The 18,267-nt window shown below is 42.1% G+C and overlaps 2 protein-coding genes across 10 annotated transcripts in view; one reads left to right on the top strand and one right to left on the bottom strand.

Moving 5' to 3' along the window:
• The window catches only part of ESCO1 (establishment of sister chromatid cohesion N-acetyltransferase 1), a 39,999-nt gene extending 34,434 nt beyond the window's left edge, over window positions 1-5,565 (bottom strand). For 4 of the 7 annotated variants that reach the window (XR_006338125.1, XR_006338124.1, XM_043888904.1 and 1 more), the window contains exon 1: window positions 5,422-5,565. The gene's annotated coding sequence lies outside the window, so the exon portion shown is untranslated. Of the gene's footprint in view, window positions 1-1,863; window positions 1,972-5,421 lie in introns of all 7 variants that reach the window. The other 3 variants (XM_043888905.1, XM_043888906.1, XM_043888907.1) reach the window with 2 other exon arrangements.
• A 237-nt stretch (window positions 5,566-5,802) lies between these two features.
• On the top strand, window positions 5,803-17,469 carry SNRPD1 (small nuclear ribonucleoprotein D1 polypeptide). 3 transcript variants are annotated; one of them, XM_043888911.1, is made up of 5 exons: window positions 5,803-5,941; window positions 13,139-13,215; window positions 14,717-14,908; window positions 17,050-17,154; window positions 17,325-17,469. In XM_043888911.1, the coding sequence occupies exons 2-4, from the start codon at window positions 13,146-13,148 to the stop codon at window positions 17,124-17,126; spliced, it is 339 nt and encodes a 112-aa protein (XP_043744846.1). In that variant the 5' UTR covers window positions 5,803-5,941; window positions 13,139-13,145; the 3' UTR covers window positions 17,127-17,154; window positions 17,325-17,469. The 3 variants fall into 3 exon arrangements, with proteins under 3 accessions (XP_043744846.1, XP_043744844.1, XP_043744845.1); XM_043888909.1 differs by lacking the exon at window positions 5,803-5,941 and adding an exon at window positions 9,667-9,825; XM_043888910.1 differs by lacking the exon at window positions 5,803-5,941 and adding an exon at window positions 9,667-9,825 and having other exon boundaries at window positions 17,309-17,469.
• Window positions 17,470-18,267: the final 798 nt, after the last annotated feature.

The following is an 18,267-nucleotide window of genomic DNA, read 5'->3' as shown; positions in this document are numbered from 1 at the left end:
TCCTCTGTCCATGGGATTTCCCAGGCAAGAACACTGGAGTGGGTTGCCATTTCCTTCTCCATTCAGTAGGGTTGCAGCATGTATCTATAATATCTTGTTCTTTATGGGCAGATACTATTTCACTGTATAAATATATCACATTTTATTTACCTATCCATCAGGAGATAAGTTGTTTAATGGGATGTCTCTACCTTTTGGCTATCATGAGCAATGCTATGAGTAATCCTGAATGAGTTATCATGTGAACATGTGTTTTCAAGTTTCTTGGGTATATACCTAAGAATGTAACTGCTGGGCGATATGGAAACTCTATGTCTAAGACTAGTGGCTTGTCAAGTTCACAACCTCCTCTGAAAATTCACCATGTCTGCAAGTACCTGCTTTAAAAAACAAAGGTGGGGACTTTAAGGAGTTCATAAATAGTTATATTCTGAACCTCCTGTCCCTATGCTCCCCAGCAGATTCCTGACCCCAAAGCAGCCAATACAGTCACTATGATGCAAGGTTTCCAATCTTGCCACTAATATTTTGGAGCAAATAAAAATCTTTGACAGGGAGTATGGGGGTGTGGGCATGGAGGATGTTTTAGCAGCAGGATCCCTGGTCTATACCTACTAGATACCAGTGGCACTTTGCCCTCAGTTCTTACAATCAAATATATTCATATTCTCAGACAATACTGAATGTCCCCTGGAAGGCAAAAATCACCCCTGGATGAACATTTGGCTTACCTTGTAAGTAAGCCAAATGCCAGAGCTGCACCTTTTCTCAGCAACCTTCTGAGTCCTGAACTAACTTCTGATTTCTGTAAGGCGTAGTGTTGGTGATTCCTGTTTTCTCCTTCCACAAGATCTGGCTCTACAAATACAGTCTTTTTGTCCTTATTTCCCTGTGTATCCTGCCAATCCATTCATTATCCCCTATTTAGGGTAATCCAAGTGTTTCTCATGTTCTAAAATGCCCAATAAATACTTAGAAATTAAAAAAACATGTTTCCTTAACATAAAATTAAATGAATTACTACTAGCCAAAACATATAAAATGTTACAACCAAAGCAACAATAAACCATTAACACAGAATGCAACAGAAACATACAGTAATACAAGGTACTGTCCCTAATAAATTTTTCCAAACATTCAAAGACAAAAATCCCTTTATTACACTAGATTTATAATAGACATTCAGTAAAACAATGTTATTCTCAACATCATTAGTTAAAACTCTTAAGACAGACATGGACAATTTCATTTTTTAAATTCTCTTCTTCCACCAGTCTCTTACAAATTAGTATTCCCCAAGGTCTGGTCTCTTACCACAAAAGACACACATTAACTAATTTCATTTATACTCATACTTTCGATTACCACCTGCAGACCACTAACATACAAATGAATAGGCCCAACACAATTTCCATCCCTAGTGCTACTCAGATATCCAACAACATACTGGACATATACATCCTGATGTCTTAAAGGTAGCTTAAATTCAGCTGTCAGTCAAGTCATTCCACTGTTGCCATTCTCCACAATTTATTATACTACCATCTACCCACATCAAGAATATAAAGCCAAAAAAAAAATTAATATGACAGCAACAATGACAACAGTAACATTTCATTTCCTAATACCAAGTCCTTAGAAAGTTCCTAGAACCATAAGCAGTTAAGTATTAGTTATAATAATAATTAGCTGTAATAATTAACATACTGATGTAACATTTTTTATGAAAAGAAAGCATGAAAAAGAAAATGTCTATCTTAATTATGCCTCATTTCACTTAACTACTTGTCAACTCTTTTCATATTACCATTATCCCTTTCAGCTTCAGTAATTACATTAATTCTAAACTATTAAATTATTTACCTTAAAGCAGTAGTTCTCAAAGTGTGGTACAGGGATCCTGCAGATTCCAGAGACCCTTTCAAGGGCTCATGAGATTACAATCATATACCAGTAAAAGATCAATTCAAACTGCAAACAGACCGATGAAATTAAAGGAACAGTGTATGAAAAGGATATAGGTATAGTTTCAGACTCCACACCACAACTGTTAAGAAATTACCACTTGTTCAGTTTTATTGTAAAGTCAAAGAAGAGTATCACATTCAAAATGTTATTCAATTACTCCTCCCATCACATCCTTGTGCAGCTGAATATACACTTCAAACAGAACAACATAAAGACTGAATGCAGAAGCTGATAGGAGAATCCAGCTGTCTTCTATTAGGTCAAACAATAAGGAGATTTACAAAAATGTAAAACAGTTGCCATTCTTTCCCTAATTTTTTTTTTTGGGGGGGGGGCATGGGGAATAGTAGTTTTGCATTTAAAAAGTTATTTATGGGAGGTAGTTTGGGAGAGAATGATACCTGTATATGTATGGCTGAGTCCCTTAACTGTTCACCTGAAACTACCACAACACTGTTAACTGGCTGTACCCCAAAACAAAAGAAAAAGTTTAAAGTTTGAAAAAAAAGATACTATGCTTAAGGTTCTCATATACAATATGTATGGGAGAATAAAATAATAAATTTCTAAAAAGTTATTTGTATTAACCTGTAATTATTTGCTATTTATTATATACTATATATATATTAAATATATTTAAATTAATTTCAAATATAGTAACTGCCAATAGATATAACAGACAAAACAAAAGCTATTTGGAGTTCTGTATAATTTTAAGAATGTAAAGGGATCCTGACGAAAAAGCTCGAGACCATTAGAATTAAAGTAACACTTAAGAGAATTCCTTGGCAGTCCAGAAGTTAGGATTCCACCTTTTCAAAGCCAGGACCAGAGTTCAATCCTTGGTCAGGATGTGGCCGATAAAATAAAAATTTAAAAAGTAACATCTTAAACCCCATTTTAATTTATATACTGAGCTTTATCTCTTGTGAATTTCACGTACACAGCAAAAATCTTTAGAGTTAAGCTGAAGAGAGCAGATGACATAAATCTTGATTTCTTCGGGTGTACTATAATGCACCTAAGCATAAGATGTAGCTTTCTCAAAAAAAGAAGACAGGGCGGTCAGGTCAACAGAATGATGTTATTTGTCAAAAGTAACCACAGTAGTTGATATACAGAACTTAGGCGGAAAGCGAGCCAAAGAACTTTTACTGTGCCAAGAAAAAAGGATGCACAGAAAAACATTAAAGTCTGGGCTTGGGGAGAGGGGTGTAAAGGAGTCCTTAAGCACATGATGTATGGTTAAAATCTCACTGGTGTTAGTTTCTAACCACCATCTCAACTTCTGGTCACCTTCAGCTGAGGCTATTCAAATTACTCAAAGTGTAATATAAATCAGGTAACAAAACTCATGAGAAACATTTAACTATTAAAAAAATCCATTGTGCAATGCCAGTCTCCTTCATTATTAGAATAATTACAGTCAGCTTTGTGCTGTAATGAATGACCAAGCTAAAAAGGGCCACCCAGCAAAAGGGGTTAATGACATTCATTAATTAGGGCCTTTTCCCAGTTCTTCTGGAAGCATAATGTATTGATTTAAAGGGCTAACACAAAATCTTGCTCGGAGCTGATGTTAAAACAATTACTTTTTCACTACAAAATCATAATGCTAATCAACGAATTTTCTTTACCCAAGAAATAGTAAGATGGGCAGATGTGCATAAAGTAGGGCAAGTTTTCTTCTAAGACGGGTACTTTCAAATTCACACATCTGACGTAGGGGCATATATTGCATTCTGCCTAAAAAGGGGAAGTGTCTGTGTTACAGCTTTCTCACTTCCGCACATGCTCTAGGCCTGAATTTGCAGCTTCCAAATTAAGCACTTTTCATCCTACTCTCAGGTCTAATTCCACGGAGAGATTTTTTAGTGGTGTTAGTCGCTCAGTCGTGTCCAACTCTTTGCAACGCCACGGACACGGCCCCCCAGGCTCCTCTGTCCATGGGTTTTTTAAGTTTTTCAAATTAAAAACAGTTCCACTGCCGCTGGTGCCCGGCGTACAGCAGATACTAAAGACCTGATCAGAAGTCGCTGAATATAGCATAATTCACAGCATTCAAAATGTTTTAAACTGAACTCGTGCTTTACCCAGCTTTTAAAAAAATGTTGAGAAGGTAAGAAAGCAAAACACACCCACATCCTACTGTTCTGCTAAGTAGCATTCTTCTGTTGGTTTCTGCAAAGGCTATTTAGTGAAACGGCGTTTGACAACACTATCTAAATACTCTGTGCTGCAATTACTTCCTGCTGAAAGAATCCCTTTTCAGCCATCCAAAGGCTACCGGAAAACAAGGTTCACAGTACTTGTCAAACCTCAAAGCTTACTCCTTCCCCCTCCCCCGCCCCCTCTCCTGGAAAACACTGTGCGTGTGTTACTCACTCAGTCGTGTCCGACCCTGCGACCCCATGGGCTGTACCCCGCCAGGTTCCTCTGTCCATGGGATTCTTCAGGCAAGAATACTGGAGTGGGTTGCCATGCCCTTCTCCGGGGGATCTTCCCAACCCGGGTATCGAACCTGGGTCTCCTGCACTGCAGGCAGATTCTTTAGCATCTGAGCCACCAGAGAAGCCCTACAGTATGAGGTGGGTTTTCAATAACAAAACATTTGGGGGTGGGGGAGGGGAAGCTTGAGGGTGTGGGAGAGGGAGTCTTCTCCAGTTTTTGGACTTGCTATCTCTCCCATTCTGCCCGAGGAAAACAAACCCTCGTTGTAAAATAATCTCATGAACAGGGATCAAAATCGAGGACCCAACTCCCTTCTGCTCGCATCTATCTCTACAAACTTCGCGATGGCCCTCAACAAACCCAATTTCTACTCCAGAGCAGCCCGGCCTGCGCCCAGATCCTCGGTTCCAACCAGAATCCCTCTCTGACCTTGGACCAGGGCCACCGCTCCCCTCCCAGGCTAAGGACCGTGAAGCCGGGATCCCCACAGCCCAACCGCAGACTGCAGAGGCCTCGGGGTTCACGCCGGGTCAGCGGGTGGGCTGCGGGCAGCAGAGCGAGCCGCAGGACCGCAGCTCCGCCGAGGCTGGAGCAGCGGCTTCGGGGGAGAAGACGGGAACGAGGCCCGGCTACCTGCGGGCCGACACCGCCCCGGCCGCCGCAATGGCTGCACGCCGCCACGGGGCTCCAGAAGCCCCGGCGAGACCCTGGCCACGGCCCCTCAATACCTCCGACCGCCCAGCGGGCCGCGGCAGGTGATGCGGCGGCCGAGCAGCCGAGCCGCGCAGGTTGGTTGCCTGCTTCAGGCGACCGCGTCCCGGAACCGCCCACTCCCTCCCGGGGGCGCCCGGAGCCGGGACCCGAGGAGGAGGAAAGGCGTGCGAGGCGACGCGACCCAGAGGGTGGGACGGGAAAGGGGAGAGGCGTTCGGCTCTCTGGAGGGGCTGGCAGCAGGGAGACGAGGACGACAGAGGCGGCGGGGCGGGCGGGACGCTCGCCTACCTTCCTCGCTCCCGGCCGAGGGTCCGACGCGAGCCAGCAGACCGTCTCACATCCGGGTATCGACAGACACTCAGCTGCTTCTGCCGCTGCCGCTGCCGCCTCCTCTCCCGCGGCACAGAAACGCCAAACTTCCGGCGACGACGGCGACGCCTCGCCCGTCAGATGGGAGTTACCTGAGACCGTCTCGGGCGCGCTTGCGCAACGCTCTTCTTCTGCCCGAACCCGCTCCGTTGACGTGCCCAGAGGCTGAAGATGGCGGCCACGCTCGCTGCGTGTCACGCCGTTTTTCACCCCGGCCGGGACGGCGGGGCGTCTGAGAGAGGCGAACCCGCGTCCGGCCGCAGCGCAGGCGCGGTGGGAGGCCTCGCGTGCGCGCCTCCACGGGTGGGCGCCTTCTCCCCCGAGCAGCGGCCGCTTCCCTTCTTTCCCCCCGGTCGTCTCGGAATAAAGCCACCCACGCCCCCAGCGGTGGAGGTTTGTCTTGAAGATCCGTCGCCAGCCGTTCTTCTGTTGGTTGCAGGTACCGCTCTCGGCGACTTCCAGTTCAGATACCTCTCATCCTCCACACGGGCCAATGTACAGAAAAGGGGAGGCGATTGATCCGTTCTCCCTCCTTCCCGGCATTGCACTCCAGCATCTCCCCAAAATGCAGGGCTTCAGCATCTCCTTGCACACTTTCCTCCTTGGGCATCAGAGCACAAGAGTCGACAAGAAACTGGAAGTTTCACTAAATTTAGTCACGGCGTGTGTTGAGACAAAGCTTTGGCTCTTAGAAGCCTCCAAAAATTGAATCCAGGATCCTAGGATTCTTGATTCTACACTGCTTTTGAACACGCCCTCTGTGCTTCTCTTTGCTTATTTGTAGGACTGTGAGCATGGGTAAATGAGTCCTCTTGCCTTTGAGAATCTGAAGAGGTGATCATAAGTGGATTCTCCCTATGTTTCTTACTGCCCTCCTTTTTTGAAGCCAAGTCCACCCCAAAATACCCTCTTAAGTTGGTGAAGCCTGATTTTTTTTTCATCATCTTCCATAAAACTTTATAGAGCTGCCTGTCAGTTTAGTCTGGAGAGGTGCTATGGTTTAAAAACCAAAACGAGAGGTCTTGGTGGGTGAGGCCATTGGCCACATCACCATATCTTGTGATAATTGGCAAAAACCTGTCTGCCACCCCTCACCCCCACATCCTCAATCCTTGACACATTCATTTGTCCCTTGATCAACACAAGTTTAAACACACCCATTTATATGGGGATTTTTTTTTTTCAGTAGTAAATACTAAACAGTCTTCATCAATTGATTGTTGGGAGTTTGTAGGATCCAGGATATCGATGGGCAACTGTAAATTAGGCATGGATTTTCCACTTAGCAGAGGGTCTGTGCCCCTAATCCAGGGAGTAGACTGCCAACCTGATTAAAGCTGGTTATCTACTACTGATAAAATATCTGACTTATTAATACATTTACCCGCACCTTTAGATTGTCAAGACAATTGGTGGAATTTTGTGTGTAAACCATTTTATTTGTAATAACTCATTCTGACATACACACCTACATAAACTATATTTATAAGTTTCCATTCCCCCAAAATAGGCCTTTGTGTTTTTTTTTTTTATTAGTTGGAGGCTAATTACTTCACAACATTTCAGTGGGTTTTGTCATACATTGACATGAATCAGCCATGGAGTTACACGTATTCCCCATCCCGATCCCCCCTCCCACCTCCCTCTCCACCCGATTCCTCTGGGTCTTCCCAGTGCACCAGGCCCGAGCACTTGTCTCATGCAATCCACCTGGGCTGGTGATCTGTTTCACCATAGATAATATACATGCTGTTCTTTCGAAACATCCCACCCTCACCTTCTCCCACAGAGTTCAAAAGTCTGTTCTGTACTTCTGTGTCTCTTTTTCTGTTTTGCATATAGGGTTATCATTACCATCTTTCTAAATTCCATATATATGTGTTAGTATGCTGTAATGTTCCTTATCTTTCTGGCTTACTTCACTCTGTATAATGGGCTCCAGTTTCTTCCATCTCATTAGAACTGATTCAAATGAATTCTTTTTAACGGCTGAGTAATATTCCATGGTGTATATGTACCACAGCTTCCTTATCCATTTGTCTGCTGATGGGCATCTAGGTTGCTTCCATGTCCTGGCTAAAATAGGCCTTTGTTTTTTAAAAAAGATGTTTATTTGGCCACACTGGGTCATAGTTGCAGCATGTGAGATCTTTTTGCTGCTGCACGGGAGGTCTAGTTCCCTGAGCCTTGCATTAGGAGCATGGAGCTCCTTAACCACTGAACCACCAGGGAATTTCCAGAGCCTCTGCTTCTGAGTTCTCTATTCACTGTATTTGTATTGACCACAGTCAGGAACATGGGAATCCTTACAAAGGTTACACCGTATAAAATCATGTGTATTTATTTTTGATACATAAGGAATTCATTGTTATTGTTTAGTTGCTAAGTTGTGTCCACTTCTTTTGCAACCCCATGGACTGTAGCCTGCTAGTCTAATTTTGCCCCTATCAAATTGTCCATAAAAAGATTGGTGACAGTTAGTGTTGGTGAAGATTTGCATAAGTGAATTTGGTGGGGGTTTGCATGCTGCTAATTGATGCTTTTGAACTGTGGTGTTGGAGAAGACTCTTCAGAGTCCCTTGGACTGCAAGGAGATCCAACCAGTCCATCCTAAAGGAGATCAGTCCTGGGTGTTCACTGGAAGGACTGACGCTGAAGCTGAAGCTCCAATACTTTGGCCACCTCATGCGAAGAGTTGACTCATTGGAAAAGACCCTGATGCTGGGAGGGATTGGGGGCAGGAGGAGAAGGGGACGACAGAGGATGAGATGGCTGGATGGCATCACCGACTTGATGGACATGAGTTTGAGTAAACTCCGGGAGTTTGTGATGGACAGGGAGGCCTGGCGTGCTGGGATTCACGGGGTCGCAAAGAGTCGGACACGACTGACTGACTGAACTGAATGTTTTGTTGCTAAGTCATGTCTGACTCTTGCATCCAAAAGACTGTAGCCTGCCAGGCTCCTCTGTTCATGGGGTTTCCCAGGCAAGAATACTGGAGTGGGTTGCCATTTCCTTCTCCAGGGGATCTTCCCGACTCAGGGATAGAACCAGAGCCTCCTGCACTGGCAGATGAATTCTTTACCACTGAGCCACTAGGGAAGCCCTTATCATTAAGACATCTGCCTCTAAAAATTAATAATGGAACAGTTGTATTGCCCTGCTGGTTGCATTCTCATTTCCTTATTCTTTTCTTTCTCATGGCTAATCTAAATACTTGTAATATACAAAACCTCAGCTAACTCCAAGAAGACAGAGGAGTCTCATTTTCAGACTGACCCTCCAGCTAGCAGCAAATAAAAGCTTTTTCTTTGCTGCTCCATTCTTGCTGACTTTATTTCAGGACTCTTGATGGTTTTATACTATGAGAGAGTAAAAATTCTTTAAAAATTTCAAGCTAGAAAATAAAAATGATGGCCATTTGGTCCACATTGGATCGCCAGGAGATTATTAGGAGCTTTTGGGAAGACAGGGGGTTAGATGTTGAGAAGGTAGCACACATAAGTCCATTACAGTCTTGCTACTCAAATTGAGATCCATGGACTAGGGGCATCTTCATCAACTGAAGGCTTGTTAGAAGTGCAGAATTTCAGACCCCATGCTGACAGAATCAGAATTTCATTCTAATATTTCCTCCAAACGACATTGATGTTTGATGAGCAATACCTCACAATATTCAAGAATTCTGATGACCAGGGATGAAGTCCAAGCTGGCGATACAAATTAAAGCCCTAGTTTTGGAGATCACCTGGACTAAAGGAGAAAGTATCCATTAGAGAAGCGTAACACGATCTCTAGATCTCTGGGCACCTTTTGAGGTTTGTGACCATAATTTAAAGTAAAAATAATCAGTTAAATTGTGTGATTTTCTTCAGGCACATAATGTTGAGGTTCCTGCTGTTGGAGCAGAATTAGCATAATCCTCTGGACTTCTCCCAGAACTAACTTTCATTAACGAGTACATCTGGTGCTGCATACTACGCGGAGCCCTGCCCTGCCGGTTAAGGGGATGTAATCTCCTCAAATCTCCTTCACACAGAAAGTCTCTTCCTAAACCCGCCCTAAACACCCTCAGCAGTTGCTAGGCACACCTCCAACCGCCAGGGGCCGCAGTGGCGCTTCACGCAGCCGGAAGGGAGAGTAGCCCAAGCGCAGCCGCGGCGTTTCCGCCGCGCGTCCCTGCGCTCGGCGCGGTCTCTACGTCGGAGCCCAGAGAGTAAGTGTTTCCGGCCATTCATACGCCCGACCTCGGCTGTCGGTGGTCGGATTTTGTGTACTATCGGGCCGAAAGGGTGACGGCACCGCTAGGATGAAGCTCGTGAGGTGAGGAGGTGACCGAGCTGAGTGGGGGCTGGGAGGGGCCCATTTGGGCCCGGAGCGGGAGGCCGGGCTGCTCCCGATGCAGGAGGCGCGAAAGCCGCGTGCGTGCGCGGCCTGCCAACGGCCTCCGGCACCCGCCGCTCCCGCCGGGTCTGGCCCGCGCCGCTGTAGGCGCTCGGGCCTGGGCTTCAGACTGCCTCGTGGCGGGGTCCTGCCTGTCTTCCTAGAGGTGGAAATAAAGACCGTACCGGGTGTTCCCACCTAGAGTCATAGAGGCCTTAGAGGTGCAGCGCCAGGCTCCCAAGCGCTGAACTCTCGGTGAAAGTCGATAGACTTTGATTGGCGTCGAACTTGTGCTCTAGTCTGGGTTACTTTTCTGCCTTGTCTCAGCATGCAGAGCCGGCAAAAGAGTACTTAGAAGCTGCAGAGGTTTATCAAGAAGTAATAAAACCCAATTCCGAAATGTTTCAAGTCAGGGATGGACTGTTTTGATTTCGTAAGTTTTCTTGGTGTGTTTTTTTTTTCCCCCTTGGTGTGTTTTTTCCCCTCTTGTTACTCCCTAGATTTTTCTTTATACAGTCTGCATTTATTTCCCTGTAGAATAAGCTTTTGATTTAGGAAGAATCTCCCAACATGGGACAGAATCTCTTTGCTGTATTTTTTTACTAATTACACAGATACTGGAGATTTCTTCTGGTTTGTATCTGTGTTTAAATTCGGCGGGTTAGTTTTGCATACTGAAGACGTGCTTATTGATTGAAGTAATTCATTCTGTACTCCCTGCAAATAGATTGGGTTTGGTGGTTTTGCTTGAGACTGAGAGGTGGAACATAGAAACAGAGGTTTCTGATAACTAAGTTTATGTCTTAGCAGACAGTTATGAACTAAATTAGCTAGTGTCCTGTCTGTTCAGTCAAGGATTGTCAGCGTCGACTAGTTTTTGGCCACCTGTTACACTGTACGTTCATAATGGATTCTTTTCTTTTTTTTTTTTTTTTCCAAGGCAGGGTCCCTACCTTGTTGAAGTTTCATGTTTTGTGGTGAAGGCAGACAAGTAGATAGTTTCTAGTACATTTGAAATAACATATAAAATGCTCATTGTTATATTCAGGGTGGCATTTTAGAGAGAGCATTTAAGGTCTACTTTTTGTATATTGTTTTCCTTCCAGTTATATTGAGATATAACTGGTGTGTGGTCAATAGCTGCCAACCTGAATCTACAGTTAAGTTTTATGTAATACTCTTTGAAATCAATTTGTCTCATTTAAAGATAGTCCGTGTTGTGACAGAATATTCCTATAAATTTTAATGGAGGTACTGAATCCTATTCCATGTCTTAGACTATAGGAACAAAATTTCTAATACCTGAAGAATGTATTTTGCCCCAGGAAAAATGGTAGTTTGTCTTGAGTGGTTTGCAGATTTGGTTGACTTCTTTCAGTATCTCACTTGGTGACACTATTATTATTTTACTGTCACCCTGGTCACAAACCTGGGAGTCATCCATGACTTATTCCTCTTGATGATCCTAATAATCTGACAAAATTGCCAGGTTTTGGCAGATTTAAGTACCTAATAAGTATCTTTCACTATTCTGTTCTCTTTGATTTTTTTTAATTTAATAGTGTGGGTTTGGATGCCATTTCATTGGTATACTGAAGGATCCCATTCTACCTGAATATTTAAGTATTATCTGAGTATCTGAATTTTAGTAAGCAGAAGGAATTCAGATAGTGAAGGATTTATCAAAAAAATTTAATTTGTTTGGTTCCTGGCTTGAATGGTAGTGTTTATTTCTCCTGCCCTCCTTAAACCCTCCCTGCCACACCTGTCACACCACTAAGCTGTTCAGACTTCCTTTTTTCCCACCCACTTTTTTTAATCTCACTTCTTAAAAGGTAAATGTCTCATACAATGAAATGTAGCATGCGTTTCCCAATTTTGAAAAACGTATACACCTGTGAAATCCACACCCCTGTCTGGCTAATGAACTTCTGGTCTCTCATCTGTTTCATTGGTTCGTTTGTTGTTTCTGTTTCTCAGCTGTGTAAACTTTAATCTCTATATTCTCTAGAAGACACCTACTTTGTCATCTAATGTGATGCTCCACTCCATTGATGAAAACCCTTCAGTTATTCTTGTAGGAGAATTCTTTAACAGAGCTTGGACATTCCCTGAAAGGCAGCTCTTCTCTACTCATTTTCTTAGACTTAATATTCCAGCAGTAATACCTATAGTTTCTGTGTATATCGCGCTGTTTCTTACTATATCTTTGCTTGTATCTCTCTTGCTGCATATATTACCAACCTTTCAGACTTCTTACTAGAAGTCCACTAAGATCTGATTACTTCTTACTCATGCTACAGTATATTCATGATAAAAACCTGTACGTATCTCCATTGTGCTTTAAATTTATGTAGTTACTTTAAAAAAAAAATTTATGTGTCTCTTCTTCCTCCTAGAGTTTGAACTCCTTGGAGGCTTAGTCTTGCTCACTTTTAATACTCATTACTAAGCACAGGGAGTACCAGGTAATATAGAATGGCACATATTATTTATCAAAGAAATATCCTTGGATTGGATAAAATGTATTCGGATTCAGTTCATTAAGAGAGACTTTTTTCCTTGACAGCAAATATGGAAAGGGAAGGGATTTAGCACATGGGTTTTTCTTTATGTGAGAGCAGGTTTGAGACTTGCTTTTATACAAGATCAAGTAGTTTCCGCTTTTTTGATGGCTATCATTGTCACTTAAAAAGTTGCATTTTTAAGGCTGCCTTGCCTTTAATCATGGAAACATTTTGGCCAACTGTTAGTGCTTGTTACAATCCAGGATTAGATATAAAGCTCCTGATCCTCCCACTCAAATAGACTAGGTGTGGGAACATAGGGAATCCTCTAGTTTTTGGAATCCTGCAGTTGTGATTGATGCTGTGGCAGGGTATACAGAGTACATACTATACTATAGACCAGAAATTTTGAATATGAGTTGCATATTAGATCATACTGTAGGATTATTGTTCACTCTCCTAGATGTGGTTGTGAATTTGTGAACTCTTCAACTTCCTCTGCAATGTTTCATAATAAGTTGGAGAAGAGAATAGATAAAATGAAGAATGAATGACTATTCAGTAAAGGTTATTGAGGCACCTTTCTATACAACTAGGGAAATTATAATGCACACTGTTAAGGGGAATGGGTGCAGACAGCATCCAGAGCATGTTTTCTACATCTAGAAATTCCACTTTGATTTCATAAACATGTTTTTGGAGTAGTAAAAGTAAAAACTTACTGTTTATTCTTAATGTCTTTATAGATTTTTGATGAAATTGAGTCACGAAACTGTAACCATTGAATTAAAGAATGGAACACAGGTCCATGGAACAATCACAGGTATGGAGGTTGTAACACTTTTTTCCCCCTGTCTCTTTGACCTGCAGGCCAGAATTCTTTATTTGGTTAATAACGTTTTATATAGTACAGATTTCATTCCTTTTGTCTGGAGTATCGCATGCACCTTCTTACATATGTCTCCCCTTAAGCTCTTGTGCTAAGACCAGACTGGATTCAGGTTATTCTATATGTAACCACTGTTTTCTTGATTTATGCCTTTTCCACTTTTGCCTGTATGTGCCCTCTAGAGTGTTACATCTTCTAAAACACATATTACTTTTATTAGAATTTTGTGTCCCCTGTTCAATGGTAAATTAAAGTCTTTGAAGATAGAGGACAGGGTTTCCATATCTGATTATCTTGGATAAAACATATGTGGGAAATGGGGAGGGGGTGATAAGGAATCATAATTTTACCTAAGCATAACATTTTTGAATATTTTCTTTGTCTATTTTTCTTAGATGTCTCTTTGCTTTAGTGATGTAAGATGTATGATATGTAGTTTTATATTTAAAGCCACTATGATTCTTCACTAATAATAGATGTTACACCCCTCCACCCCTACCAAAGGGCAGATTTTTAAAAGAACTGATGAAAGAACATGCTATCTTGGCAGATGGCCCCATTCTACTCGCTGAAATATTTACATAACTGGTGATTTTTGTGGGTTTGCTAGAACTTTGCAACACCAATGCTGTGAGAGGAGATCCATGTAGTATAAGGTTTTGATACAGACTGATTGTATCTAAGGAAGTATAATTTCGCTGTTAAAATTCTGTGATTTTAAACAATGATTTAGTCTGCTCTAGCTCAGTTAATAAAGTATCCGCCAGCAGTGCAGGAGACCCTGGTTTGATTCCTGGGTTGGGAAGATCTGCTGGAGAAGGGATAGGCTACCCACTCCAGGATTCTTGGGCTTCCCTTGTGGCTCAGCTGGTAAAGAATCCGCGTTTGATCTCTGGGTAGGGAATACACCCTGGAGAAGGGAAAGGCTACCTACTCCAGTGTTCTGGCCTGGAGAAACATGAACTGTATAGTCCGTGGAGTTTCAGGGTCTGACGGGCCTGAGCGACTTTCACTTTCACTTCTGGGCTTTGTGCTGCATGTTGTGGAGGAGGCCTAGTGTTCTTCCTGGGTTTTACAAATTCAAGATACAATGATGGAAGACAAAAGTAGTACAATGAAAGATTTGCCTCACAGATAGTAGGCACTTAATAAATTTTAGTAAATTGGGGGAGCAAACTCTAGTAAAAATCCAGTTCTCTCCCCCCACTGACAACCACTGTTACGTTTTTTATATCCTGGCTATATACTTCAGCTCTCACAGTAGGGATAATCGTACCATTCACCAGAGGGGCATTGAGGAGTAAACTAAAATGCCTTAGCCTACCGTTCCTGGAACATAGAGCTCGTAAATCTGATATGGTACCAACTGTGGCCTAATAGATAAATTGCTTGCCTTGCTTTTTATGCTAATAGTTGCCCTCTTTTTTCCCTCCAGGTGTAGATGTCAGTATGAATACGCATCTTAAAGCAGTGAAAATGACCCTGAAGAACAGAGAGCCAGTACAGCTGGAGACACTGAGTATCCGAGGAAATAACATCCGGTATTTCATTCTGCCGGACAGCTTACCTCTGGACACCCTGCTCGTGGATGTGGAACCGAAGGTGAAGTCTAAGAAAAGGGAAGCTGGTAAGTTTGAAGGATTATAAACATTTTTGTGTATGGTATATTTATACCCTAATCCACTTTTCAAAATATGTTTAATCTGCAAACAACACAGGTTGGTTGGTTCTTTTCATTGCCTGTACTCGCTGTGAGTACACCCGGTGTTTCTTAGGTTCCTGGTATTGCTGTTCAGAAGACCAGTGCTGCTCGTTCTTACCTGCTGGTCCTTTGCGCACGGCCCGGTCCCCCATTCCTTGCACACTTCGGAACATTTGGGGATGAACCCTTCATTCCTGCTATTCTGAAATGTCTTAATGACTTAGCCTTTTGTCCATTTCAGTGTTCTGGGTACTTGGCAGACCCTTCAGTATGGATATTCTTGTGTTTTAGAGCTAAGAAATTTACTTGTGTACTTTTGATAAATTTCTTCTGTTTTGCTTATTCTGGTCTTTCTTCCTGGAATTCTTAATAATTGAGTTTTCTCACTGACTCTTTCTGAGTCTTTTCTCTTACTTTTCTCTCTGTCTTTTATTCTGAACTTGGTGTTGTTTTCTCTGGTTTCTCTTCGTATTTAATTTCTTAATATGCTCTTTATGTTGAAGGCTTTACTGTAGTATATCTTGCACTTTGGCATCCATTGTTTCAGAAGGACCCTGAAAAGAATTTCTGGGAAGGGAGGCTGAACTCCTTAGCTGGTGGATTCAAAATAAATTTGCTTCTCCACCAAGGCGACCCAAAATTTTAGGATCTGGAAATCTTTTCTGGAGCTGGTTTCCTCAGAAACAGATTCTAGTCAGATGGGAGACATGTCTGGCAACCAGCATCGTAGGAGCAGGACAGGAGAAAGGGACTGGTACTGAACTTAACCACAATGATTTTGAGACTTTTCCTCCCACCCACACTAAGAAATACACTTTTTGCATCATGACCTCTTCATTCAAAGTTTCACAAAGAACTGTTTAGTCTTTGTTAGAACAGTTTAATACATGCAGATGCCCTTAAGTTTCCTGTCCTCTTCTCTTCCAGTTAAAAAAAAAAGTTCAGGTTGTACCACGTAGCTCGAAAAACACTGACTTGATCCCTCTCTTCTCTCTGGCGCTATGACTTTTGCTGCCATCCACTTTGCAACTGTTTTCAAATCCAAACCCTTTTTGCTTCAGGGTCTTTCGGTTAATTTTATCTTTTCTTTCCTACCTAGCTGTCGGGGAAATAAGCATTATCTTTGCAGGATGGGAAGAGGACTAGCCAGCCTACTGCTACGTAAGGGTTGTCCGCCTTTACCTCTATGTTTTCAGCCTCCTGCCTCATCTTACCCCTGGCTTCCAAGGTCCTAGGTCTTTTTGAGGTTATTCTTCCTTTACTAAACATTTGTTGTTCTCAGTTGGTTTTCTGACTTAGAAATTTGTTGAAATTTTTAAACTACTGTGTTTTTTCTGTGCCCTCCCTTCATGGATATTTGCCATTTTTCTTCCTTTTCTATCATAAATAGTACCTCAAAGCAAATCGGAGATAAGTGTGGTTAATCTGCCTTGCTTAAAGAGACATGTTAGATTTACTCTATTGCTTTGAATGATAAGACTTGGAATGATGAGTAGAAATGTCAGGGTTTTAAAAATATTCATAGATAACTGAAAATAGGAAGTTTAGAGCTAGGATGACTAGGTTAACATGGATATTGTTACTGGATTAAACTACTAGATTATGATTGGATCAGATGATTTAAGATTCGGAAAAATCATGAGGTTGTTGTTTGATGCAGTGTATCTTAAACTTTCTTGACATGAATTAACTTACTTGGATGCTCTTCAGTAACAAAACTGGCACATAGTGTTTGTGTTCTGTTCCTTTAGTACGAAATCTCTTTCCTCTTACGTGAAGTTCAGATCATTTGTGTTTCATTTTGTGGTGAATTTGCAGCATGATACAAAGAAAATACTTTAAACCTTGATGAATTTCTCAATAAATAAAGTCAAATGAAACAAATATTAAGGTATTAGGCCAGCAGTTTTCGGTTCCGTATGATAAAGTATCGGAAGAGGTGACTCTGAGGTTACATTTGAGAGAAGCTGAGTCAAAGTTTTCTTTACTGTCGGTGCTGTTGGTGGTGGCCACGTCACGTCAGCTTAGAAGAGAATTTACTTTACCTTGTTTTTCTCTTCCCTCAGTTGCAGGAAGAGGCCGAGGCCGAGGAAGAGGACGTGGCCGAGGCCGAGGCAGAGGAAGAGGGGGTCCTAGGCGATAATGTCTCTCAAGACTACTATTTCAAAGTAGTAAGTATTACGGTGTATTTTTTGGTACAAGTTTCATTTATGGCAGCCCAGGAAGAGGACGTGGCCAAGGCAGAGAAAGAGGGAGTCCTAAGTGATAATGTCTTTCACGATTACTGTTTCAGAATGATAAGAATTACGGGAATTTTTTGTCCTGGTTTTGTTTATGGCAGGAGGGGAAGGAAGACTAATCCATGACAGAGGAAGACTGTGGCTGTGGCAGAGGAGTTGGAGGTCCTAAGCGATAATGTACCTGGAGCTTTTTTGTACAGGCTTTGTTTGTTTGTAGCAGTTTTTAATAAACATAGATGTAACACATTTGTCTGTTGACTATATCGTATTAAGTTTTTAAAGTTCATGTGTATATACTTGATATCAGCACAGTAAGAGCCAAGCATTACTGCTAGGTAGTCCCACAGTAATTTAGTCTTAGATCAGGCTTTTAATTTTTTGAACTAAAATATTTCTTTTATGAATGTGTATAGAATATATACCTTTTTATTTCACATGCACTGGCGTGTTTTATTGTTTTACCTTGATTCCATTCCGTGGCACCTTCCTACAAGTGAAATAAGTCCTTTTTGATACTTCAGAAACTGAGGTCCTGTGGAATGAGGTCTAAAATCGATTCTCCTTTTCCTGAGTTTTGGTCCATGGAGACGTAGTTTCTTAGTAAAAGTTGATGCTCATCTTCTAATTCGGGAGTCGTTGATTTGTTGTCATTGTTAGTGGGGGTTTTTTTGGGGGGGTTGCCAGACAATGTGTGGGATCCTAGTTCCCCAATCAGGGATCACACCCATGTCCATTGCATTTGAAGCACAGAGTCTTAACCACTGGACCATCAGGGAAGTCTCTATTTTACATTCTCTGTGTTGAAACTGTAAACAGTGTTCACTAGATATCTGTTATGAGCAGTGTTGAAACTTGTAAATGTGTGATGTACCTGTCATTGGCTCCTATACCAAATACTTTTACAAGTAGTTCTTTAAGAATGAAAAAAAGGCAACTGACTTATTTGCCAGCATAACTGGACTCTTTCCGATCATTAATAAGGATTTATTGAATTGTTTTAATAGATTAGATTTAGAGAAAAATGTTTTAGTCGCTGTGTGACTC

This window comes from Cervus elaphus, chromosome 27 (assembly GCF_910594005.1).
Source record: "Cervus elaphus chromosome 27, mCerEla1.1, whole genome shotgun sequence".
NCBI classification, from domain to species: domain Eukaryota; kingdom Metazoa; phylum Chordata; class Mammalia; order Artiodactyla; family Cervidae; genus Cervus; species Cervus elaphus.
This window is presented reverse-complemented; position numbering and strand designations above follow the sequence as displayed.

Coding starts and splice junctions, on each gene's coding strand:
- SNRPD1 (XM_043888909.1), top strand. Junction 13,216..14,716: donor GGTCCATGGAACAATCACAG/GTATGGAGGTTG, acceptor TTTTCCCTCCAG/GTGTAGATGTCAGTATGAAT. Junction 14,909..17,049: donor GTCTAAGAAAAGGGAAGCTG/GTAAGTTTGAAG, acceptor CTCTTCCCTCAG/TTGCAGGAAGAGGCCGAGGC.